Source organism: Pararge aegeria, chromosome 10 (genome assembly GCF_905163445.1).
Source record: "Pararge aegeria chromosome 10, ilParAegt1.1, whole genome shotgun sequence".
Taxonomy (NCBI): Eukaryota; Metazoa; Arthropoda; class Insecta; order Lepidoptera; family Nymphalidae; genus Pararge; species Pararge aegeria.
In genome coordinates, this window is record NC_053189.1 from 15,336,000 (window position 1) to 15,363,006 (window position 27,007).

Consider the following 27,007-nt stretch of genomic DNA (forward strand, 5'->3'; position numbering starts at 1 on the left):
GCCCCCTCAGCATTCAGGCCCCTCCGCATCAGTTTAAATCGAATCGGGCACTCAGCAAATGAAAAGCCGACAAGTGAATTATTTAAGTAATTTTATTTTTAAGCTTAATTAACCGTAAGCAATATGTATGTACCTAACTAGTTTTATAATTTGGCATATGATAGAAATCAAAAACCTCAACCAATAATAAGGACAAAGGGTATTTTTATTAATTTATATTTAATGATTATTTTTTGAGAAGTGATTCTGGCTAGCAGCGTTTTGATATTCTTAAAAGAAACAAAACCTGTACTGGCACTTCCTTCCTATATTCTTATAGATATGTGCCAGCTTCCTATTAGACTGGATCGACGAGTTTCAGCGACGCAAGGAGCGTAACCGAAAAAAAGCAATCAATGAAATCGGTTTAGTTCAGATTTGTCGGAGATGTAGAGTAACATCATCATCAGCATAATTAAAAACAATATATTCCCCTCGAATTCATAGTTAAAAATAAAAGATAACCATCTACCATTAAAGCTATTTTTATTTGTATGGTTTTACTGAACAGTGCGTGAGTGACTTTTTTAGTACAATCGTCTACGTGCGGGTTTTTATGTGTATATATTATGTACTGTGTGTGTTTGTGTGTGTGTAAGATCTGCATGTGTATATGTAATATTACAACACGTCTATGTAAGATCTTTATGGATGTTTTTTATGATATCTACATGTATGCATGTATAAAATATGTGTGTTTATATAATAAGTGTCCAATAGCAGTGTAAATGTAAAAATGAAAATTTTGTGAGTAGTTTGTTGCATAATATAGAAAATATTGAAGATAATATTATTTTTAGGGTATCGGAATTACAGAGTATACAGATGTACGTTGTTTAATAAATTGTAAATAATACATACATACATTTGTTTTTGTTACATGCTAAATATTTCCATTAATCAAAACGTAATTGAGTTTAAAATAATTCGAAGGTTCATCATGATAATATGATATCATTTCATTTTTACACAACGTTAATTCATACTTAACAAATGGTAAATAGTTACAAATGACAATGTCTAGGGTTGTTATTATATTATTATATTTAGTTTATATTAACAAATATAACCTAAAATAAACTAAACTATTTAAAACTAAATAAAATCTAAAACGTCCTCGAAACCACCGCATCGAGGCATAGTTCCTAAGATGCTGGCAGCATTGCCCCTTTGGATGGCCAAACTAATTCCTTGGCCAAGGTAACTGCCCGCTCTAGGATCACCGGAAGACTCAATAACCCTTTTCGATAATTCTTTGAAAAGTGCCCTTGCCTCCGGACCCCACGGTCCCAAAGTCTCTACTTCAAAAGGCAAAAAAATGAAGCTGCTATCCAGGTTTTCATATTTACGCCTCTTGGCCTGCTCGTCACTGGTAGCAGCCGCACCTACCATTGACGAGGTGGCCTGGATGTTACATAATATAAATAATTATTATTATTTAGTAATACTTAGTCGAGCGTTTTGTGACAGCTCGTCCAAGGACTACCGTTATGCTCATTCTGCCGCCAAGCAGCATGCTGTGTTTCGATATGACGGGCGTGGTTGCCGGTTACCACTACGCTTCTGGTTTGATGTACACAGAGCGGCATTTTGAAGGGCTTGCATAACCAGCGAAGTTTTGCTCAGTTTGCAAGATCAACTGAGAAAATAACTCCTTACTTAAATGATCTATTCATGCCATCAGCTTGCAATTCACTACTTACTTAGTGCAGTATACGTACAATACATACCGCATACTTAACAACTTGGAGATAGCTAGGAGATGCCGTGGACGTTGGGGTCTCAAGGTGCTGGAATGCCGACCTCGCGCCGGTAAACACAGCGTTCACAAGACACCCACGAGGTGGATAGATAATATAGAACGAAGCCGCAGGAAGCCGCTGCACCCAAACGGCACAGGGCCGTATTTGGAACTCCCTATAAAATACCCGCAGTGGGCGTCCATTGGGTGACGTGATGATCATGGCGATGAAACAAATACTTTTTTGTATGTTCCAGAGCATTTTGTTATTTCTTACCAAATAGATTTTGAGCCACCGTGAAAATAAAATAAAAGAAGTACCATTTAATTTCTGTAGTTAAGTTGGTAATAATGCTCGATTCTTTGTAATGATTTTCAGATATTCACTTCATGATGACAAAATTCGGCAACAGAGCCTTAGTTATGAACGGATACCGGTTTGTACGGAAAAGAATTACCAACCATACAACAACTTGGTCGTGTGCATACAGAAGAAAGTTTGGATGTAGAAGTCATGTGATTACTACAATCGATGATGATATTTTACGCTTCACTGATCATAATCATAGATAATACCATGAAATGAAAAGTTATCTAATTATCATACAAAAATTGCTTGTCAAAGTTTAAGGTGGTATGATAGCTGGGCGTATTCCCATACAAACGTTATTGGCAGATGGTTCTATTATTTTATATTATCCTAAATCGAGCTAGACACAGCTAGGCTCTTCGTGACAGTGCTTGTTCGGGAAAATGCAACTTATATTTTGACCGCCCATTGCTGTTCTGATCTGAATCTGAATCTGAATGTTTGCCGGCGGTATTGCAGGCATATGAGGTTTAACACCTATGCCTCAGATGGTCACATGGCGGTATTTTGGAGTACGTGATCCCTGCATGCCCTGCAGTGTGTTTTGTTTACAGGCGATGGTTTTCCACTATAAAAAAACCAATAAATCTAATATTAATTCAGGTGTAAATTTAAAGTTACAATAATTGCGGAGGAAACATTGACAAACAGATTGATGGACGGACAGCTATTCAGGCAGACAGGTAGATATACACAATATATTAAGGGATATTTTTGACTACAAGCCTCCAAACTTACATATATTGCTTCTTGATAATATTATAGAAGAAGTTATATGCCTTCTTCGAGCTGAGGGACTTAAGGATGGAATTGAATGCCTCGTGGTCTCGTTTCGTCAGCATTAAACCTATGAACTACACGACTGCATATCTTCTTTTATCATCATCATCATATAGACCGAATGACGTCCACTGCTGAACATAGGCCTTTACAGGGAGCTCCTTAATCACGCTCCTGGTCCGTTTGTTTCTACTAACAGTCTAACTACAATACTTTTATCTTTGGGAGGATTCCATCAAGGCTAGGCTATCTGCTTACCTATTAAGACGTACCACCAAGCAATTTACCACGCAGGTACCACGTCGCGAAAATACTGCGTTGTCATCAAGTGTGATTTTAGCTAAGGGGTTATTTGTTGTCGAAATAAAAAATATATAAAAAACGGTTTGTTTTGTAAATAAATATTTTTTATTATTATTAAAACAACTTTCATTTTTCATTAGACAAACTCTTTAGCGTAGTGTAAAAGGACCAATTTGTAAGTCAAGACAATTTTAAAGTCAAAATGTCCTGAAGATGTTCCAGTGAAACGAGTGTAAAGATTACATTGCCGAAGATCCATTTGGTGTGAATTATATAAATTGTAGAGTAGGTTCATTATATATCACGGAATTGGTCAAGGTAACTCCTTCGTCTATCCAATACGTTGTAACGAGTTCAATCTAATGGGAATCCCTGTACCTGCATATAATAGTAAAAGTTTCAATGTTGTTACACTTTCAGGCCACTTTGTAATTGAATCCACTCACAACGGTTCCGAGGCGCTCCAACTGAATGGATACAGATACAACAAGCACTACGATTATGACAACACGGACAGAAAAAGATGGAGATGTAACAAAAGGTACAGAGGATGCCGAGCTTTTATTATTACAGAAGGCACGAAAATTTTAGCATATTCCCCTCACAACCACGAATCGGGAAGACGATAGATAATAGTATTGGTGCTGTGTTGTGTCCGGAGTCCCACCTTTGCTCGCAGCAGGCTGGCTTGACATTGCTCGCGTGTCGCAACTCTCCATGAGCATACAAAGTAGTTGATTCAGTATGCTAGTGTCCTTTGAATTAACACACAATTTGCCACAAATGAAGATTAATTTTTCCCTTTCCTTCTTGAAACGGAAGTGTGTGTGAGTGTAAGGTCTGTGTGACCACGGCGCGAATTTGTAATAACGCGATAAGATCTTGAAGCGCACGTCTCTTGTGCAGATGTATCTTGTAGTCTTAGAATTCTATGATGCATGTAAGAAATATGCAAAGAGAGTTGCTTACCATCCCGAAAATGTATCATCTTCAGCACAAATAAGTACGCAGAATTAGAAGTTATATTATTTGTTGATCTAGCTTTGATAGAACTATTTATTCACTATGTATTATAAGTGTTATTTGTTATTGGTATAAAAATTGACAAAAATTAATAAGTATAAAAATGATAAACTAACACAGGGTTTTTATTTTTTATATCCTTATTTAAATATCTACTTAAATTATATTTCACCCTAAGTTAGGTGGGTACCTAACTTAAGATTTTGGTAAAACAAAAATATTAATTAGGAAAGATTTTCAAAATATTTCTTAATTTCTAATTATCTATTCCTCCCCAAGCTTACGACATATACAATAAAACCCCGATTTTAAGGCTTTTATTTATCTCTATTTCTTAATATAGAAAAAAAACATTACGTTATTTTCGGTTCTTGCATGTTTTTTTCCTCTTATTTGCAGTATATTTCGAGGCCTCGAAGCGTCAGTTGGGCGGTCGTATACTGGTGTTTAAAGGTTACCGTTACAACAAGCAATATGTTACTGGGAAGAAGACGTCATGGAGGTGCATTAAGCGTAACGCCGGCTGCAAGAACAGGATCTGGACCATAGACGATGTTGTTGTTAACATTCTTAACGAACACGAACATCGATTTTAGATTATAAACAAAACGAATGATTTAATCACAGTGCCAAGTGTGAGATTTATCAACTACGTTTACTTTCTCGATCGCGTGACATTTAACTTATATTTATATTGTATCGAAGTAGCGCCATCTAATTACAACTATAGGGAACATGCTTGTCACTAAATGGCGCTGTTTCTATACCATACAAATAGTAGTTAGCTTTCACGCGATCGAATAAGTAAACGTGGGTAGAAATTCTCACACTCGGCCCTCAGTAGGTTCAATTATTGTTAAGTTGATCGCATTTTACGAGACGTTCCGTGAAATGTAGTACAGGATTTTTCTTTACAATTACGCAAATTTTCATGTTTTATTTTCATGTGATCTTATTTTCATGTAAAAAACGAAATTTTGTAAACAAATATAATGTTAATTTATGTTTTACTTTAGAATACATAGGGTCTTTTATAGAGATCTTTTTCGTTACGGTCTTGTGCCACTAATAGCCAGCGAGCACCTGCGATTTGATTGATGTCATCGTTTCCACCTATGAGTCTACCAACAATGCGCTTTCCAGCAACTTCAGTTGAACCGATGGACATCAACTATGTTATAAGTTCTACACAGATAATCATGATCACCCTCAGAAACTATCAGCTGTTATCTTGTGGTCAACTGACTGCGGGCATCGTTCTAATTTTTTTTCTGGGATAAAAGTATCATATGCCTGTCACCAGGATGTCAGCTATCGGGGCAACAAAAGTCTACGTACGTTACATACATTCAGATCAAGTGCTGTAACAGACCACATAAAATATAGTATTAGTAAAAATTCGCCACTTGAGAGCCGTAATGTGCAATCAGCATAATATAAAAGAAATTAGTTAATATTAACAGATAAGTTATCTTTGTTGCAAAATTTTCAGGAATACGTTGTCATGTCTGTTATGTTAACTGAGTTAGAGGATACAGTGTCTTCGTCTTCTTTATATAGGTACTCGTATCTTGAAGGTAAATCATGTTTGCCAATAATATTATATATAAAAAATCATTTAACACTTATTTATACAAGGGTTTATACTAGTTATAATTTTCTAAATAAATCAAGTCGTTGCGATCATATTAGTGCAGTGGCTTTTATATATTCTGCATCGCAACTCAAGTTGGATTTTATGAAACAGCAATAATTTTATATGTTTTTTAAATATTTGTACAACAAATATATCTCGCTTCGCAAGTTATTAAGTGCAGCATATATATATAAATTATATATATACATATATAATATATAATTTTGTTAGAAGCTGAATTTTAATATATATCAGTAGATTTAAATCATATAATTGTTTTACTATCAGTGAAATAAACGGTTTGTTTACCTTAAGATTTTTCTTTATGTTGTCTAATGTCCCATCAACCTTTTTGGTTTTTAAACCTCTTATTTATGGAATCGTGTTCCGACCAATATGACCCGAATGTGAGACCCACAGAATTACCTACAACATGAGGTCTTCGAAGTTCAATCTGGCCTCTTGACCGGCAAGTTCTACGTACCCTTTCGGAAACATCTAAGAATTTATTTTATGTTTTCCAGAAATGCGAAAATTTTCCCTACTAATTACCCCGAAAAAATTCAAGATTCCCACGTGTTTTAAAAATCTGAAAAAAAATTTATGATTCCCAAATTAGATTTATTCTAGCTCCGCCCAGCAATGAACAAATTTGTACATGAAATTGTCTCCAGGCACAGGTCTCCTCCCACAATGAGAAAGTTTTACAGGATTACTAAATATTTGTAAAAGTAATATTTCAACATTTGTTGCTTTTACCAGTCCCCTGGCAACATGATGATTTATATATTTATATATGTTTTAGAGACCAAATGGAAACCTCTAAAGAAAACTAAACTTACCAGAGAAGAAACACTACAAAAAAAAAGAGAAGCAGAACGTCGGCGTTATAATTCTATCAAGAATGATCCTAAAAAATGGGAACAATTAAAAGAAAAGGAACGTATTAAATATTTGAGAAAAAAAGAAAGAGCCAGTAAAAAATTAGTAAAAGATATGAATCGAAAAGTAAAAAAACAATGGAAGGAGTATTGTTCTAAATATCGCAGTAAAAAACTCTAAACAAATTTATATGCTATTATAAATACAACACATTAAAAATAAATAATGAACGTAAAAAGTCCAGAGCGACAATAGAAGCGAATTCAGAAAGAAGTATGAGGAACAAATTAGAACTGATATTGTTAAAATGCTTACACAACAGACTTTATATTAAATTGTTGTTAATTCAGACGGACAGAAATTAGTATCAATCCGTTGACACAAAACACATTATTTTCATGTCAGTGTGTAATTACAATAAGTTATTAAAAATAGCCTCGGTTCACTGCATGTGGATTGTTTTTTTTTTAACTGATAACAATAAACAACGGGACATTTTATTCGTACGAAATTGCGTAGTTACCAGAAAGTTAATGTTAAACTATAGACAAAGCTAACAGAAATTAATAAAACGCTAAAATTTTAGTCTTTCATACTAAATTTCTTCCACTATTTAACCCTCTTAGATAGAAATTATAAAAAATTCTTGGTTAGCCTCTAGGCTACTCAAAAAAAAATCTCTTACAACTTAAAATTTCAACGTCCCATCGTTTGTTTGTCTGCCAAGATATTTTCAAGGTACAGAAGAAGATTGTTTTGCAATTATTCACTTCCGCGCAATGAAATGTCTGATTAAATTTTTTTCCTTTCATTTCCAGTATCTTTTGACTTCACGAAAGTTGGTGGCCGAGTGCTTATCCTCAACGGAGAGCGTTATAATAAGCAGAAGGTAACTGGATCAAAAACCTCTTGGAGATGTGTCAAGCGTAATATTGGCTGCAAGAGCAGTGTATGGACCATTGACGATATAGTGGTTCTGATTCGTAATGAACATGAACATTGATTCGAAATTAACATGGCACTTTTAAAACACACCAACAACCAATAAACTATGCCATCCGACGCGACAACTTAAATGAAATCGTGTTTTTCACACAGTCCTAAAGTAAGATGAGATTCGATGTATATATTTTTTTAGCGATGTTACCCCATTGTCTGAATGCAATTATCTTAACTTATAATGATTATATATTTTAACAAAACATATTAATTGTAATTAATTTTTTAATTTCCCTTTAATTCACGTCATTTATTGAAGTTCACTCTCACAAGGTTTCTTCCGCTAAGCTTCCGCTTCACACACTTAAGACACAATCTATCTATGACATATACTTATAACTTTATTGCAAAAATAAAACTAATAAAATGTACAGGACAAAACAAACATACTCGTAGTATAAAAGCAAAAGGCAATTATATCACTGATAGTGATCTTTTCCAGGCTTCCTTTACGAACGGAGCAAGTGAGACACTTGAGAGACTGGAGATAGAAAGTATACAAATAAGTACACACTAATAACTACATGCTAGACAATATATAAAAATAATACATATATATATATATATATATATATATATGTATTATTTTTATTTATATATATATATATATATATACATAACCATATCTACACATTTCTAAAACTTAATAGACCGGTCTAAAAATATTGCTATCCTTTTCAACATTTTCAACAAAGATGTATATTTAAATGGATATTTATAATAAGTAAAATGGATATTTTTTTTTTTTTTAAATAGTTCTATCACATTGCAATACGTTTCACGTCGACAAATATTTGATAGCATCGTTGTGATAACTAGCTAATCTAGCTTGAATATAAAGATACGATAATTAAAACACGCTCCGAATAAAAAGTAAACTAGTTAGAGTAATTCATAATTCAGCTGTTATTTAATGGTTTGTGCAATATTTTATGGTAATCATTTATAAGATAACGTTATACACATTTTGAACTCATTGAGAGGCCTTTGTGTCATAAGACAAGATGTCCTTTGCTTTTTTTTTTGAGGTTGCTATTTTTAACATTAGCAATGCGGTACAGAAACGATATAATTGTATTTTGCATTGATTTAAATGCGCAACGGTTTTGACTTGACTCACACGGTCATCACAACCAATTAGCAAAGCAAATAAAATGTATTTATTTTAAGATCCTTAAAATCTATAAATTCGGACCACTCCACTACTCCACTACTAACAACCACTAAATCTGATTATTATTTTACAGTTTGCAGAATACCGAGTCGTTCGAAGAAAGGTTTGTTGATGATCAACGGTTTCACTTACTCTGAATACTTCAAGGACTTTTGGTATTGCACCAGAAAAAAGAGCAGGAACTGCCAAGCGAAGGCACGCACCGATCATAAAGGAAATCTCCGATTCTTGCAAGAAAATCATACTCACGAACCACCGCAGTATCATTTGACAGCTTCTGGACGGTACATTAAGATTAACTAAGCATTCCTATTAGTTGAAGCATTGAACTCTATTTTATTCATTTACACGAATATAAACGCTATATCAATTGTTATTCAACACATCAGTGCCAATTCTGTTTAAAAAAAATCTCGAAACTAAACAAAATTGATACATCTTTATATAAATATTGCCATCTCTTTCAATATGTTTTTTGTGGAAAAAGGTAATATGTAACGTAATAAATGTCTATTTAATTACGTTACAAGCATCGTGTTTGGAAAGATCAATTTACTTTAGAGATGAACATATAACGGAATTTGTACAATTTTCCACTACAAAATCCTGAATCTCTATGGCAAACCTTAACTGCGGATGAATTTTGTGCCGTAAATTTGTACAGTTTTTCGTACCATGACCGTAAATTTTGTTTTAGAATTTATTATTATTCCTATTACATTGTATTTTCTTTCGTCTTAATAACCTATGATATCAATAGAATAGATTATTCTCTAAGTTAAATTTAAAGTTTAAAATTAAATTAAATATGTTCCAGTGTGTTTGCTAATAAAATGAAATAATCTTTATTCCATATGTACATATCGTGCAAAAAAGAATGTAATATTATAATGTTTAATAACGATAAGGAATAGTAATAATAATTATCTTATAATACAAATTTAAGAACTTAGATAATAATATGTTTGAATTTCCATTTTAAGTTTATGATACAAATGTGCATTCCTGTTGATGGATTTTGTATACCTTTTTGTAACGTGTTGTACGAATACCTTAGTTTGAGCTCATGCAGGCGATGAAACCTAACAGAAAATGCAGGTGAGGGTGATTTTGCATTCTAAAATTCTATCATATCATTTTTGTAAACTTTAACTTTATCCGGTTTCAGACGTACCACATTTATCTTTAAATTTACGTTTGTCACTTACTTGTTTTACCCTATTATGAAAATTATGCTTAATTTGCTATACTCTGCGAAAAGCAGGAGAATCTGTATGGTATATTTGTAATTTCTTCAATCTTTATACTTCACACCAAACAGATCTTCGTCAATGTATCCTCTACGCACGTTTCGCTCCGAAACCGGAGCATCCTCAGTAGATGTTGACATGGAATTCCGCAAAGTAACGCCTGCCTCTATCCAATTTTTTGTCTTATTTTAAAGATAGAAACAAGATCCAGTCAGGAAAACAATAAATATATTTAAATAAAGTTATAGTTCAACCGACTGCGTCACCATTTTACGACTCAAATGAAACATATCGTATGACGCTGAATTGAACTCCCTACATTCGTTCCAAAATCTCTTACAGTACTACTTTATGCTACGTGAAATTTTAAAATGTAGTTTGGTTAGCCCATAAGATACTAAAAAATAATCAAGATATGAGCGGTATTAGAATTTTTTATGTAGCGAATTCGAACTTCGAATATTTGTAGTTCCGATCCCATTTTATTAAAATTTCAAATCAGTTATATTGAGTAACATCTTCTTCTTTAACTTGAGAGATAAAAACTTGTCGATGTAGTCCTCTCCAATCTTTCTTGTCCATATATCTCTCTTTCACCTCTCCATACGTCTCTACCTTTAGTGTTAATCGTCCCAAATAATCCAGTCTTTATCGCCCTCTTCCTTTCTTTCCCTCTAATGTTTTTTCAACTTTATTCGTAGGAAATTAATCATCTCTTAGTAGCTCAAAAACCATAAACCCTCCTCTGTTTTCTGTCTAACATAACTTTATAAATTTTTAGTACGCCGTATACCGAGTCGTTCGCAAAAGGGTATGCTCATGATCAACGGCTTCACCTTCTCTGAATACAGTCCGATGTTTTGGTACTGCACCAGGAAGAAGAGTAAATACTGCCAGGCTAAGGCTCGCACCGATGCCCATGGGAACCTTAGGTTTTTAGAAGAAAATCATAACCACGGTCCGCCGCAGTATCATTTAACGGCATCTGGACGATATGTTAAGATGAATTAAATAATATTACTCAGTCATTTAATAATTTTGACATATCGATGTTAAAAAAACAAAAGGATTCATTTGCGTGTTAGTTATAAGTAAAATTTCCTTTTTCATTTACAACAGCTTGATCATCTTTTGCTTTATATTAAATATTTTGCGCATAAGCTCAGAGGAAATACAACACAGGAAGTAGCTGTATCGTAGCTTAGTTAAATTGAGTAAATCCTTAGTTTAATAGAACTTTTTAAATTGTCCTTTTATAATTCATTGCATTTTTGGAAGTATCGTTTAGTTAATTAAGTGCACGTTATTGTTTATTTAGGGTTAACTTTTAACATTTTATATTGTACCTATGCTTTATTGGCATTTAGGATATGCTTTATTTAACTTTTTTTTAAAACAATTGTTTTAAGACTTTATTTGTTAATCTTTTATTGCCATACTGTTCACTGAATTTATCATGTAACAGCGGTGATTTGTCTTTCTTTTAAACCATTTTATTAATTAACTATAGATCACTTTGTATTATGTTTACTTAGTTTTAGTACTTAAAATAGTTGTTATGTTAATGAAATTCAAAACGAATTGTAAATAAAACATTATTTCATTTGTTTTGTCTATTTATTTCAAAATCTTAATAATCTTTCCTTATATCTTTATGTTGTTAATTTGGTCGATCTCTACTTTAAATATATGATATTTGAGTTTGTTACGGTTTTACGACTTACGAAATTTATCCAATGGTAGCTAAACTGATACGATTGTTTCAGAAACGTCTACTAGATGTATCTTAAACATATCCAAACCGGTGAACTCGTGTTACTTAATTTTTTTTAATATAAATCATATAATTTTATCGTTAATTAGTCTTTACTTTTACTTTATTCTGGTTTTTCTTTTCAGCTCTAGTACAGGCCATTTTAAGAGCTCGCCTGTGCAGAGAATCTACTAATATTTACATTGGTGGTCATAAGTTCTTCCGGCACTCCCGTTCTCTTATCGGCAACCGGATTAGATGGACTTGCTCCAAGAAACACAAGCTGAAATGCAAAGCGTCTGCGGTAACCATCGATGGAGTTGTGGTGTCAACGACAGGTCTTCACTCACATGCTTAATTCATAGATACGATGCTATACGTTAGTTTAATCAAGGTTCTAATGCTACAGTTAAATCATGAGGCTTGTGTTCGAAGCTCGCCAAAGAAATTCTGAAAACGTCAACAGCTCACATTTCCAGTTATGAGAAATATGTCATACGATAAGCTTTATTTGTTATACTATACAAATTGTAGCCCATTTTTTCCTACACATAAAGATTTCAAATTTTACATCGCATAGTGAATTCATAATTAAGATTACAAACTCATGCAGAATAGGAGCTCTTATTAGTAAAAGGTATTTCTAATTATATTCTATGAGTTTGAAATGAGTAGAATGCATTTCGTGGTGTCAAATTAGGCACATCTCTCAAAAACTTTTGAGTTTAGAGAGATAAAGTTTTGTTGGAATATTTGAATGTCATAGACAGTGGTTGCTTGGTAGATAGATCGTGTTAGCAATTGGTTTATGTATTGTATGAATCTCGAAAATTTTTAGTGTCACCAGATTTCGTAGTCGAATGTTTCAAAACTTTTCTTAAAAATTATCTTGTTCGTGTGGCATTTATGGAACATGTGCCTTATATGGAACATGGTAGATATGATCGGTGTGACTTTCATGTATTCATGAATTGTGTTCATTCTCATGTATTTTATTGATAAGTGCTTCGATGTAACTATAAAAAGAGTTTTACTAGTATTTTCTTCAAAAGATTCGGCACTCTGAAAATTGTAATGAAATTTGTTATTGTTGTTTTGTCATAATATTTTTAAGGTGCTTCTATAAATTCATGTATTTATTATTATAAATTTTGCTATATTCAAGGCTTCATTAGATGCAATATTTTTGATTTTCTGAGTCACAAATGACCGTCAGAAACTTGTTTATGTAACATTATTCGTGTTTCGCGACTTAAAAAATAATAAATGAACAAGTGTTCAGCGACATTATTCCTACCAGTTCCTTAATTTGGACAGAAAACACCGTGACACATTTCAATTGTAGAAACATCTACGTTATACAATTGAAAGACTTGAGTCGTTTCTAAAACAATTGTGTAGGGAGAAGTTCTAGTGGACAACATGATTTTATGATGATTTTATTTGAAAACGAATCACTCGTAGGCAAACTGTGTCTACAAAATATTATGACGATTTAAAGAGATGCTATATTATTCAATAATATCATAAGCAGGCTACTTTATAATAAAAGTTCGTTATTTTCTAAATTAAAATAAAATAAAACATTTTTCCTATAAAATGGGAACGTACGTTAGTGATTTTGGGATCAGAATCAAGTATGTAGAAATATTATTCTGTAGAAAAACAAACTAAAAATAATGATCATCATTTGAATATGTTAGTTAGCATCATGTTAATATTAAGGATGGAAAGATACTTACAACGCATCAGTCGTATTCATTCGAATCAATCAAGTATTTTGTTTAAGTGCTAGATACACACTACAACACCCTAAACACCCCACACGACGTGGTAGTAGTAGTATGTAAATGACGTTTCCTCAAATTGTAGGTAGACGAAGTTATTGAAAAAATTTATTAATATGTTGCGTAAAAGTAGAGTTTCCAAAGAACTCGAAGGTAGTAGTAAAAATAACGTTTTTAAAGTAATAGTATAAATATTATTATGTAGAATCTATTGTAATATATATATATATATATATCTACGGCTCAAGGCTCAAAATATTGTATGGCAAATAAACAGTAAGTTGAAAGAATTTTGGATACTAATATCACAGAGTAAAATAGTCATACAGAGGTCCGACTTAGCTGTCTAGGCAGAAAAATCATACGGTACGTGCGGGGCAAGAAGTGTTCCTTAATGGTTTCAATTGTAAGGGACTTTACTATACGCTGTCTAAACCTTGTCAGCATTTACCACATTCAAAGACTTCAAACTACTGTTGTATTTCTTGATAATACTGTGCTACTAAAATATGGTAAACGGTGGTTAAAATTTATACTGTTATGAAACCTTGTGTCAGTTTTCAATCAGTCAAAATTGATCACTAGCAATAGTGTAGATTTGTGATTTCTGTACATAAGTAAAAATTAACGTCAGTCCAGTTTCACATTTGTTACGTTTAAATCATACACTCTGAGTGAAATAGAATTGATTTATAACATTCCAACCAATGGGCGTACACTGTTGGTTATAGGACGCAAAAGAATCATCTTATATGAATTTCGACCAAGGACTTGTATCACGTGTGTTCAGTGGCTCACTGTAATACGTTTGATATCGTCTGATTGATCTGTATTATGAAGTCCAGATACCAAAGCCGTTACTCGCCGACAAATCATAACGGTTTCGTTTCCGCGTGCTTAATTTTGAATTTTGTCGGCTACTAATCGAAACCGCAGTGCTGTGTATAAACCAATAAAGAAATTAGTTAACCTAAGTGGTTTCAAATGTCGAAAAAACAATGTGTTATTTACCGACCAATACAGGTAGTTTCAATACTAACTTGCAAAGCCCTGTCGTAGAATCTATTGGAGCTAATATATTTTTATAAAGTTTAACTTAGACTGTAGAATAAGCCTTGAGAACATTCCAATAGCAGAGTTAGTTATGTTGATATTTTTATAATATATTCAGTAGGTATAATAATTATAATTAATAATAATTAACATATTTTAATATTGTTACCAAAGGAGCTTTTATTCATGTTCGGATTGGTGTTACGGTTTTCGGAAAAAATGCGACCAAAAAAATTTTAAAATGTTTGTAATTAACAAAAATATATTTATTAGTCATCTGAAATTAAATTTGATAAAGTATTATTTTGTTTTGATGTTTGTAATAGGATTTTGTATGTTATTATATTATTTTAGAATTTTATTAAGTATATTGTAATACTGTATTAATATTAGTACTAATAATATTTATAACACAAGTTTTAATGCGTATAGCGTATGCGTTGTTTTATTAAATTTTGTTTAACATCATATTTCTTTTCTATTTCACGAATATTATCATTATTAAGTTGGCCATTTTTCATCAAGATAGTATTAAATCTGTGACTTGCATTTATTTGGTCGATTGGGAAATTACAGTTTTTTACCAAGTATCAAGTATTGACCACTCCTCTCGATATTGACAGATGTACTGTACTGCAAACTCGTCGAAAGTTTACAGCTGCTCTCGATGTATTATACAGTTATTAATAAACGTGGCACTTAGCAGTGTTCGTCGCCCTTCAACTGACAGCACCTTTCAAATGTGAGACAATAGAAAATCGCTGCCTATCTCGGCGAACGCCACACCTACACTTTCAGTAGTAATAGAGACTTTTAGGAGAACCGGGTTATGCCATGCTTATTTCTGATGTAAAGCTGCATAGCTGTGTTCCGGTCTGAAGGTCTTGGTTTCCGACGTAATAACAGGCCCATAATGCTTAACACCTACGTCTCAGGGCGATGGACACAGGGCGAAACTTTGTAGGGTGTGTTATCTTACTTATCATCAGATGGGCCACATTTATTGATAAAGGGGCTAAGGTTTACTAGGTAGTATTGGTCAATTTTTTTTATCTGTAAATAATTGTGTTTCCAGAAGTCAAAATGATTTTGCTGGGCAAAAAAGAGGCCATATTTATTGACGGATTTACCTTCAGGTTGCAGCGCAAAGCAAACTTTCGGAGTATCTGGTACTGCTCCATGTACCATAGAGGCTGCAGGACACTGGCACATCTCGGCGAGAGTAAAGAATTAAAGGTCCTAAGAAGACAAGACAATCATGGACCGCCCGAGATGTACCTACATACAGATGGTTCATATGTAAGGATTCACCAATGATAAGAATATTATTAATGTGCCGTATGGTGCCGGCAGATTAGAATATAGTCATCACCACCCTTTCATTTCCCGCCGGTGTCGTACCAGGCAAGTAAGGGATAACAGAGAACATGCAGCATCTTCCTCTGGGCTAATCTCTGGTATCATCTATGGGTGATTAGGGGCAAGCCCCGACTTTTAGGGAGGCCGTTAGTGTAGCTGTAGACTATTATAGGCTATTGATGATGATGGAAAATATTATTCCTTGGATTAACCGACCATAGTGGTGTTGTGATATTAATATAATGAACCATTTTTTAATGCTTTTATAGGTTATTAAAAAAAAAAAAAAAAAACTAGTGTTTCATTTTTTTTATCTTGAAGATTTTTTCTTTCATAACTAGTAAACTATTGTTAAATAGAAAACAAAACAATATCTGTAGAATGGTAAAAGGAAGCATATACCAAGTATTGAGGTTCATTCTCAGAGATTTCTTCTAGTAGAGCATTTTTTCTTTTATAACTAGTTAACTATTGTTTAACAGAAAAAAAAAAACAAAACCTGTAGAATGGTACTGAATTGCTTTTTTATTTTTATTTATAACTTAACATATGCTCCACAGCAGGGTATCCAGGTGAAGGCCAAATCTAGTCGACCAATGCACCCATCCTTGGCTTTCATTTTTTATATTTGCTAGTCAGTAATAAGTAAATAATAAAGTAAATAATAACTTTTCTCATTACATGCAAATTATATTTTTTCAGATTGTAGAATTATCAAACTCGGCAACAGTAATAAATTATACATATGCGGGTATACATTTAACCGGCATCGACAAAAAGGTAATTACGGAAGCAGTTGGTGCTGTTCCATGTACAATAAAGGCTGCAGGACCCTGGCGCATCTCAGTGATAAAAACCAACTTCAGGTTTTGCGAGGAACGCACAATCATGAGCCGCCGAGCATGTACCAAGTATCAGATGGCTCATATGTTAGACTACACCAGTAATAAATGATGATCACCACAAGAACCTCCACTGTTGAACATAGTTTTTTGTTGGGATTTCCACTCGCTACGGTTTTGTGGCGCTTGTATCCCTGTGACTCATTTTATGCCGTCTGTCCACTTCGTTGTGGACAGACGGCGGTGGTTTTAGTGCGGGGTCAATATTCCAGGACATCAGCACCCCAACGTACTTTTATACATTGCGACTTCAGCGTCGCGACTCTTGAGCTATGTCGGTGACTCCGGTTTTTCTACGTATATCCTCATTACTGATTTGATCACGTAAAGGCATTCCAAGAATAGCTTTCTACGTCGCCTGCTAAACGACTCTTATTCTTATGAGGCCCATGATAAATCATAAATATAAGCAATTAGCGGAACCTCATATGATTCGTAATTCACTTTCGATACCGAACTATGCTTAACTTTATCTGTTTAACAGTATATAAAGAAACATTCTAACCAAAAATGAGGAGATCCTAGAACTAGAGCAACATAATATCAAACACTGGAAGTTCCAGTACCGCTTCATGATGACTTCGGGAACTTCAGTGAGGATAACATACTAAAAGTTTTGTTAGTAAATCTTATTATACAATTACCGGCCCAAAAAAGGGCACGAGTCTTCTCTCAGAATGAGAATGCTTTAGGCCTTAGTCCACCACGCTGGTCAAGTGCGGGTTGGTAGAATTCACACACCTCTGCAAACATTTTGGAAAATTCTTTCACGATGCCGGTTTCCTCACGATGTTTTCTCTATTTTACCCGAGTTTTTCCATATGTAAGACTTCGAAGCGCTTCTTAAGAGTATTTAGAGATAAGAAAGCTCGTAACTTTTGGTAATGTAGCATATCATACCGTAAAGGCTGTCTGAAAAGTCTCAAAAAAGTCTAAAATCTGGGAGAAAATAAGAACTGAATGTTTTCTGAGAGAACTGATTTAACAACCGTACCAAGTACCCAAGCTTCAGATGGGGTAATTGTTCACCAATTATGATAAATGCAATAACAGCGCACAGAAAGCTTTGAATTTAGTACCGTTTAATATTATACTGTAAAACTCTGGCGTATTTAATTGATAATAGCAAACTGAAAAACCGGCAAAAATGCAAAAAATTACCCTGAATATGGTCCTAAAAATTGTTAATATGTAAAAATTCACTAACGATAATACACAATAATATGATTCATGTTGACGATACGAGTTCTGAAGCTGAAGTTACATCGGGTAGTAAAAATTATTTTAAAAAGAAAAGTAAATTAAAAATATTTATGAGAACAAATTATTAAGCACTAAAGTAAGATAAGGGTATAAGAAAAATTTCTTCAGCACTAAAGTAGGTTGCCCGGTAATATTTTGAATTTGTCGATATTTCGACCCAGTTGCATGGATCGTGGTCGCGACGGGACCCCGTCCCGTTGAGTCCCGTCTTGACCACGATCCATGCTGCTGAGCCCGATCTCCGATATGTTAGAGATAAATTTAGGATATTAGAACAAATGATTAAGTCAGTAAGTTAATATTAGCAGCTGATAAACTAAAAGCAAGAGTGAAGAATGTTCCTTAAAAATAAATTAATAAAATTTTGCATGTCGTTAAATTGTTGTTTTCTTTTTGATGGGTATATTTATCTAGTACTACTAATATTATAAACGGAAGGTGTTTTTGTTTGTGACCTATGTTCAGCTCAACCTCTGCACCGAACTTGACGAAATGTAGCCCGGATATCATCTCGGCTTGGCTTGGGCCCAGCACGTCTAACCTAGGCAGGAGTTATAAATTATATCCTTTGATTATAATATCGCCTGACGAGGGATAATATTTACGTGTCCACCTGCCAAAGCACGGCGACAGGGATTAGAAGAACCGGGATCACCCGTATCACACGTTGGTATATTATTTGGATATTATATTCACCTATCCTAATGCCTTACATTTTTAAAAAATCTTCCGAGCCAATGCTGGGAAAAATGATAAAACTGTAAGAGAACATTTTTTTTTCTCTCCCCGGGAATAAAATGCTAGCCGTGCTGGAATCAATAACATCGTTCAAATTTCGTGTTGTTTTAGTAATAAAACCCGGTCGTTATGTACTAATTCAGCAGTAATACTGTTAAAACTACTTTTGGAAACTTACCCAAGCTAAAATTAAGCTTTTATATCTCTTTTTTGTTTACTTTGCTCAGGACATACTCGTATCTAAGTGCCTAACAAGGTCCACTTTCCTGCCTCCAAACAAGGGCCTATTATGAGTATAACCTTATTATAAGTAAAATACGCAACGACCAGTTACTAGTTACCAGTTCATATGAATATAAATCAGCAGCTGTGGCAGTTTTCTACACTAGGCCATTTCTATCGAACAATAATGCAACTTGTCTAGACACTTTCTATTTTTATTTTCTTGCACTTTAAAGAATATTTAAATAATATTTAGACCAACTACTTTCGAGTTTTAAACAGTTTTTGATATAAGTGCTGTTTATACATTCATATTAGTGTATGGTTTTCAGGAAATACAAGAATGCAACCCTCTGAAAACCGAAAACGGGGTTCAGGGTGGTCTCAAACTGATCTTGAGCATGCTCTTGCTGATGTAAAAAACAACCAAATTTCTGAGCGTGCAGCAGCTTTAAAATATAATATACCACGACGAACGTTGAAGAATCATATACAATCTGGAAGCAGTTCGAAGAGGATGGGAAGAAAAGCTGTTTTTACTGATAAACAGGAAAATGAATTAGTAGAGATAATTTCAAATATAGACGTGGCTTTATCACAAAAAGTTATACGAAAACAAGCTTACTTGTTTTGTCAAAGAAACAATATAAAAAATCCGTTTAGTGACAAAAAATCGACTGCTGGAAAGAAATGGCTTAGCAATTTCCTCGCACGAAAAAAAGACATATATCACAACGTAAAGCAATGAACCCTGCAAAGGCTCACAAAAAAAATAAGTTGTAAGTATAGTTGACAAACATTTCAAAGTCATCGGGAAATATATGATATGATGAGATAAATATTTACTTACGCCCTGAACGATTTTATACTGTCGACGAAAAAGGATGCTGACAATAAAGCTGATACTCAACTATTGGTGTAGGGGGTTGTTAAAATATTATAGGCAAAATTGAAACATTTGATAAAAATTATAAATTAAAGAACATGCTCATAATTATTATAAAATTCATTCGAAATTCGAGTTTTATTTTTCTTATTTGCAATGGAAAAACAATTTAATAACCTACTTAATAATTCAGAGTGATTTTCAAATTTAAAGGGATTTTAATGAAAATCGATCTAGACTATATTGCAGATTATTTATTGAATATTTGAATAGCATGTTAGAAAGCACCATCTATCGGTCAATCTAGTACTGAACCGTAAATTAGATCAAGGATGCAATACTGACACCATCTGTAGCCGGTGGTGGAAAAACAGGTTGCTCATCTATAGCAGTTATGAGTGAGTTATCTATGGTTCGAAACTGAATAAATTTTATGCTCTGTCTCAATTCTTTAAATATTGAAATAATATGATTTAAGGGAGTTCGCCATTGTTCTTAATATTTTAAGTTTATCAATGAATTCATAATAAATTTCGTTTCAGGTTGTAAGATGATTGAACTCGGAAACAGAAAACTATTATACGTAGACGGTTATACATTTTACTTGCACCATCAGAAAAGGGGGGACTCTGGAAGCGTCTGGTACTGTTCCAGGTATTACAGAAGTTGCAGAGCTGTGGCACACCTCAGCAAGAAGAATGAGTTGATGCATGTAAAACGAAAACACGATCACAAACCGCCACTCATCCACCAATCATCGGGGGTTTGGTATCTCAAACGTCGATAGTTTTTTTATTCGACTTCAAGCTGTTGATGGTACAATCAAATTGCATATTAAGCATGCATACCTATAGAAGGTAGCTAGGAGTTTGTCCACCCCGACAGACTAGATCAGTTCTGAGTAAATGTTAAAGTGAAATAGACAAACATTCGTTTTTTTATAAAGTTATTTCGTTGTAAAAGGTAAATTACTTGTGTATTTTACATCCATTCCTTATCGTACACAGCCTTCAACCTTCATCAGCGGTGTGGTTGAGGTTGGCGTTCTGTGTGTATAAGACGCGCACGCTGAGCAAGAGCCTGGTGCAGGCCGCAAATTAGGATGCCGCTAAGGTCGCGCGTTGTAATTTGTGGCCTCTGCTTTATAAAATGGGGATCTTAAAATCAAGAGATATGTCCAGTGCAAGCCTTCATCTCAGTTAAAATTAATTAAAATGAAGAATCTATACCCTGAAGAAGCCCACAGCTCGTCATATTCAGTCTATTAATGTCCCACTGCTTGACACAGGTCTTATATCTAAGAAAGAGATTAACAATGTAGGTCCACCTCACTGCTCCAAGAGAAAGTGAGAAAGAGAGCAATTCAGTAGAAGTAGATCTTTTATTGGCAGAGCTTTATAATATGAGCATGGAAATATTGCCGAAAAGCAGCATTGTGACAATGTTGCGTTCCGGTCTGAAGGACGTGGTTACGGAGTAATTACAGCCACGTGAAGCTCAACTCCTGAGCTTTATGTCGCTGGACAGGGCGGAATTTAGTAAGACTTGTTCCTTGCATGCCCTGCAAAGAGTTTTTCTGTTTATAGGTGATGGTTTTCCAATAACCATCAGCACTCCGATGGAAAAATTTTCTCCCGATGGGAAGGATAAAATTTTACCTTCTCCTACAGCTTAATTCACTCTCCCAGCATTGGCGCACATATGAAAATACTAACCAAATAATATACGTGTAAGCGCAGCGTAGGTCGGCCCCCAACGAGGTGGACAGATGACATCAGGCGAGTCGCTGGGAGCCGCTGGAGGCAAGCGGCCCAGGACCGTGTATTGTGGAACTCCCTAAAAGACCTATGTCCAGCAGTGGACGTCGATTGGTTGACATGATGATGACGATGATGATGATTGACGTGGTAAACTTTTCCAATTCCCTGTTGCCTTGCATGCGTTGAAATTTGAATTTTATTACTGTGAGAGGATATAATGGGGGGATTGAATTTTTGTCTCCTTCCTGTGCCAGCCGTGCAAGTGGTCTATCTGCTTGGTCGTTAAGATGACACATATAATCCTTCATTTCCGTCACTGATAGGATTCGATACAGAATTAAGAACATATAAAACATCGAAAACCAGTTTAGTAGTATTTCTCGAACAGTTGGTTAGTCTTCCATACCATTTATCAGTTGGCAGTTATTATTTTACCACTAATCTATTAAACGTTTACCATAAAATGGGAAAATGGGATAAAGTTTGTGAGCTAGCGATATTCCGCGAGTGTGAAGCGAGATCTGAGTGGGGCGTTTTCAATATTTTTAGACACAATGCACCGCATGCAGTAATAGCTGAATAAGGGGTTCTTTATGTTCTTAGTTCTATGGAGTTGAAGTTTGAAATATCCTCATTATTTTATTCCAGAATGCGAAATGATAACAATAAGCAAGAAAAAGTATTTAAGGATAGGTGATTACATTTACAACCGTCAACGCGCATGCATGGCCGGATGGTCATGGTACTGTTCGAACTATCACAACGGCTGCAAGGCTACTGCGAAAACCACGATGGATTTGAACCTGCTGTTCTATCTGCCGAATCATAATCACAGCCCTCCAGTTTTGCATCAAGCGTCCGATGGCACTTACCGAAAGCAGCCGTTGTGTGAAAAACCTGTTTTGTTTCTATACCCGGAGGGATTCTCACAAAAAATAAATAGTCTTTAGTGTCCCAAATGTACCTACTCAAAAATACATAAATGATATATAATATATTTCTATGTGTGATTTACCAAGCTATTTATCTGAAACAAATATTATAAATGCGAAAAAGAGTCTGTTTTTGTATTTTGTTTTTATTATGTACCCTAAAGACCCAGCCGATCTATGCTATTTATAAAAAAACCGCCAGAAAATTTGCTTAAAAGTTGTGCACATTTGAAATATAGTTTAAGAAAGAAAAGAAATGATTTCGCCTTGCGAAAAATAGACGAGAATTTACGAAGCTGACTGCCAACCTTCGCTAGTCGGAGAAGCACCGCAAGAAGAGAAGAAGAAGAAACACTTTATTGCACGTATAACGTACAGGAAAATAAACAGTACAAAAGCGGCCTTATTGCTGCAAGCAATCTCTTACAGGCAACCTTTGTAGATAGGAATTACAGCAAGAGATCGGGATAGTGCCAAGAGTGTTGATACATAAATACCAAAATGTAAAGATACAAATACATATATAATTTAAATAAATATACGTAATATATAAACATAAAATATACATAATATATATAAATAAAATTTGGAAAATCCAAAAGTGCACGCCTCATAGCGGTCATTAACATTTAAAAAAAACAAAACTCAAACAAAAACTCAAGCTCTTAAAGTGATATAACAAATAAAATTAATATCTTTATGTCTCCCGCGATTTTATGAGACGAAATTTACATAGCGCATGCGCGAATCTTGATTTTCCACATACTCTTGCATATAGAATAAATAGTTTTTGATAAATTATAATTAAACGACAGTACTTAGAATGCTAACATGACTATGAATCACCACAGTGCATTACTTTATATAATAAAAAAAAATCCGTTAAGATAATTTTTTCGTCCAATTTCTCTGCCACATACACGGATCCGTAAACACAGACACACGGACGTCCAAGAATGATTAGTTTTATTATTATTTACTATATTGAACAAGAAAAATTGCTTATAAAATATATATCATATGTGCTAGACAGATTATTTATCTTGATGTTAGTGCACTCATATTATCCTGTAAGTGTTATACTGATAAAAAAAAACATCATTGAATTTTTAAATGACTGGGTTTTTTGACATGTCGAGAGTAGAAAATCACCTCACGCTCCGCTTATGAGGCGTGCAATATAACAAACATAATATATATAAGTAGATTTTAACACACAATTTAAACGAGAGAATATAAAGAATCTACTTCAAATTCCATCACTCAAAGAGAGGTAGTCCTTCAGACGACTCTCAAAAATCGGAAGGGAACTACTTCCACGGATTTCAGCAGGCAGATTGTTCCAGAGCATAATTGCCTTAAAGGAAGGAAGAGTATTTTTTGACACTTTTTTGGGGAAGTAGTATCACCATGCTTATTTCTGCCGCTAAGCAGCATTGTTCCAATGCCTTGTTCCGGTCTAAAGGTCGTGTTTGCCGGTGTCATTTTAGGCACATGAGGCTTACGTTTCGAAGTGTTGTTCTGTTTATAGGCGATGTTTTGCCACTTACCATCAGGTGAGCCATCTGCTTGGTGAGGCAATAATGAGTTAATAAAAAAAAAATATATAAATTTTAAATGTTTATAAAATTTTCGGAACGAGAACCGTAGCTAAGTCGGTAAGCGTTCATGCCGCGATTGCCTGAGAGTCGCAGGCTGAACTCCGGTGCCGATATTTTTATATGAAGTTAAAATTTATAAAAGATATTTTCTCCATGTTTAGGGAGAAACATAATAATAAAAATTTTAAATTAAAAACATACCACAAAACATAATTACAATTTCTTAAATACTTATTTATTTATTTTTAATTATTTACTTTTGTCCTTTTGTGCTTTTTGGATTTTTACCACAATAAATAAAAAAATAATATTATATTATTATTATTATTACTAAATAACGATTGTATTTTTTGCTTTCAGGGAATGCGCATATTCACATTTTTCAAAAAACAGGGAAGAGTAAGGCAAGATGCCGTGGTTGCTATCAGAGGTTGCGGATGACTTGCGACACTCGAGAGACGAAACGACGCTGTAACAAAGTCACTACCGAATGCACGGGTTGCGCTAAGCCCATGTGTGTCACATGCTTTACAGAAAGACATTTGTTTGTATAAAAATAATATTAAAAAAAAAAATCTATTGTTGCAACATTTAGTAATACACAAACAAAAAGTATTAAACTGAAATACATAAACTTTGAGGAGTTCAGTTTTTTATTTTATTTTATATTAATAATTAGCTAGAGACCCTAGGCCTTTTACAACTCCCGTGGGAACCGTTTTTTTTCTGGGATAAAAAGTAGATTATGTTACTCTCCGTCCTTTCAACTAAATCTATGACGAGAATCATGTTTCCAATTGATGTTGCTTAGTTGGGGCGTGAAGTAAGTATAAACAAAACAAACAGTTTCACATTTAAACAGAAAAATAAAAATATGTACAAACAAAAATAACTTGTACTAGCAAGACCTAATCTTTATTAAAATAAAACCATAAGCCGTTACCGGCCATGGTACCCGAAACGCTGGTGACATTGCCCCTTCGAATTGCTAGCCTTAGCCGTTGGGCTAAATAAGCCCAACCAGTCACCAGACGTGTGGACCAATTTTTGTGACAATACATTATTGTTCAGAGTCCGATGACCATGGGACCAGAGTCTCAAACGCAAACGCCGCAAAAACATAGTTTAAAGAAATGGAAAAATGTGGGTCGTAAGAATATAAATATAACTTGCTTTATTTGTGAAGAACAACATTGTTAGGTAATCTGCATCAGGCATGGAGGTTTCCTCACAAGAGATAAATTATTAAAATCGTCTGTGAGAATTGTTAGGTCAAAATGCGTGAATAACAGAAAATCCGTAATTTAATACCGAGCTTTCTAATTTAAAGGAGATATAAATGTGTGGGTGTGATTGTAATAAGTTAATATGGTTGAAACAAAAAGTGTTATATTTCTGTACTTCAATTCTTATAATGAAAAAAAAACAGCTCAATTCATGGTGTAGGAGCAATCTAAATAATAGAAATAAATTATAATAATTGATTAATGTAAATAAGTTCTCATAATTCAAAGAATAAACACACTTCTATGATTTAAATTTTTATACTGTTTTCATAGGTACTATTATTTTACACAATTGTTAAAAACGAAATTTCTATAAATTCTGTAAATTTCCAAAAAAATAATAACGTACCGGCTGCAATCAAGGTGGCACGGCCATCGTCACGTCAACGAGACGAGGTACCACAATTTTGTTCAGACGGTCCGAGCGTGCTGACGTATTAGGAATTGCGTCTTATGCTTCAATAATTTGATCTGTTAATTTTGATATCAATCAAAATAATAAAACTAGTGTTTTATTTGTTTATTTTATTTTATAGATAAATATTATAATCGATTATAAAGTACGCATGATATGTGTTTTCAACGCTGTTGTATTTTTATGCTGTGCTGGCAGTGAAAGTACTTCTAGTTTCTCGTTCTACCCTGGTTTTAAACGGACCGATCTTAGAACAATGAATATACATGTTCTGGGGGTTCAATCCAGTTTACATGTCTCACGTTGTTAGTTATTTTTGTCGCCATGGAACGTTTTGTGAATTGTAAGTAGAATTGTTGTCGTAACTTGAAAAGTCAGCTGGCCCAAGATTGTAAAGTTCGTTCGCCCTAATAAGTTACTCATGCCGTAGTGGTCATGCTGATAGGAGGGCAACGGCTACTTCAAAAAACCGGTGCGTACAGTACACCCGCAGGTTATACTGGTGCTTCGCAATTCGGAGGATTTCAGATGACTTAAATATGTAGGTAAGTAATACTTATTATTTTGATTCATCTAGCAGGTAAGTATAGTTAACATTACACGTGAAACTGAATCTTAAACATAGTATATATATTTCAATGTGGAATAATTTGGTACAAAGAATTAATATTAGTAGTAGTTTAGTTTTTAAAATGGTTTTATCGGTAGTACCTTTTGTCATTGATAGTTGATTAATTGACGAAAGTCGAAGGATTTGCTTACTGATGTTTAATTCTAAAGGTGAAGAATCTGCGAAAAGTTATTCTTGTGTTGCTTTAAGTCACAAAAACTATAACACATATAAGACAAATTA

General features: G+C 34.0%; 1 protein-coding gene across 31 annotated transcripts in view; it reads left to right on the top strand.

The window, feature by feature from the left end:
• Positions 1–27,007, top strand: part of LOC120626775 (protein tramtrack, beta isoform) — a 548,009-nt gene that overhangs the window by 245,395 nt on the left and 275,607 nt on the right. Inside the window, exon 5 of one of the 31 annotated variants that reach the window (XM_039894493.1) lies at positions 22,569–22,885. The exons of 29 other annotated variants lie outside the window; for them this stretch is intronic. In XM_039894493.1, coding sequence (XP_039750427.1) covers positions 22,569–22,870 — 302 coding nt within the window. In that variant the 3' untranslated portion in view covers positions 22,871–22,885. Of the gene's footprint in view, positions 1–6,697; positions 7,225–22,568; positions 22,886–27,007 lie in introns of those variants that run through there. One more of the 31 variants, XM_039894514.1, reaches the window with a different exon arrangement.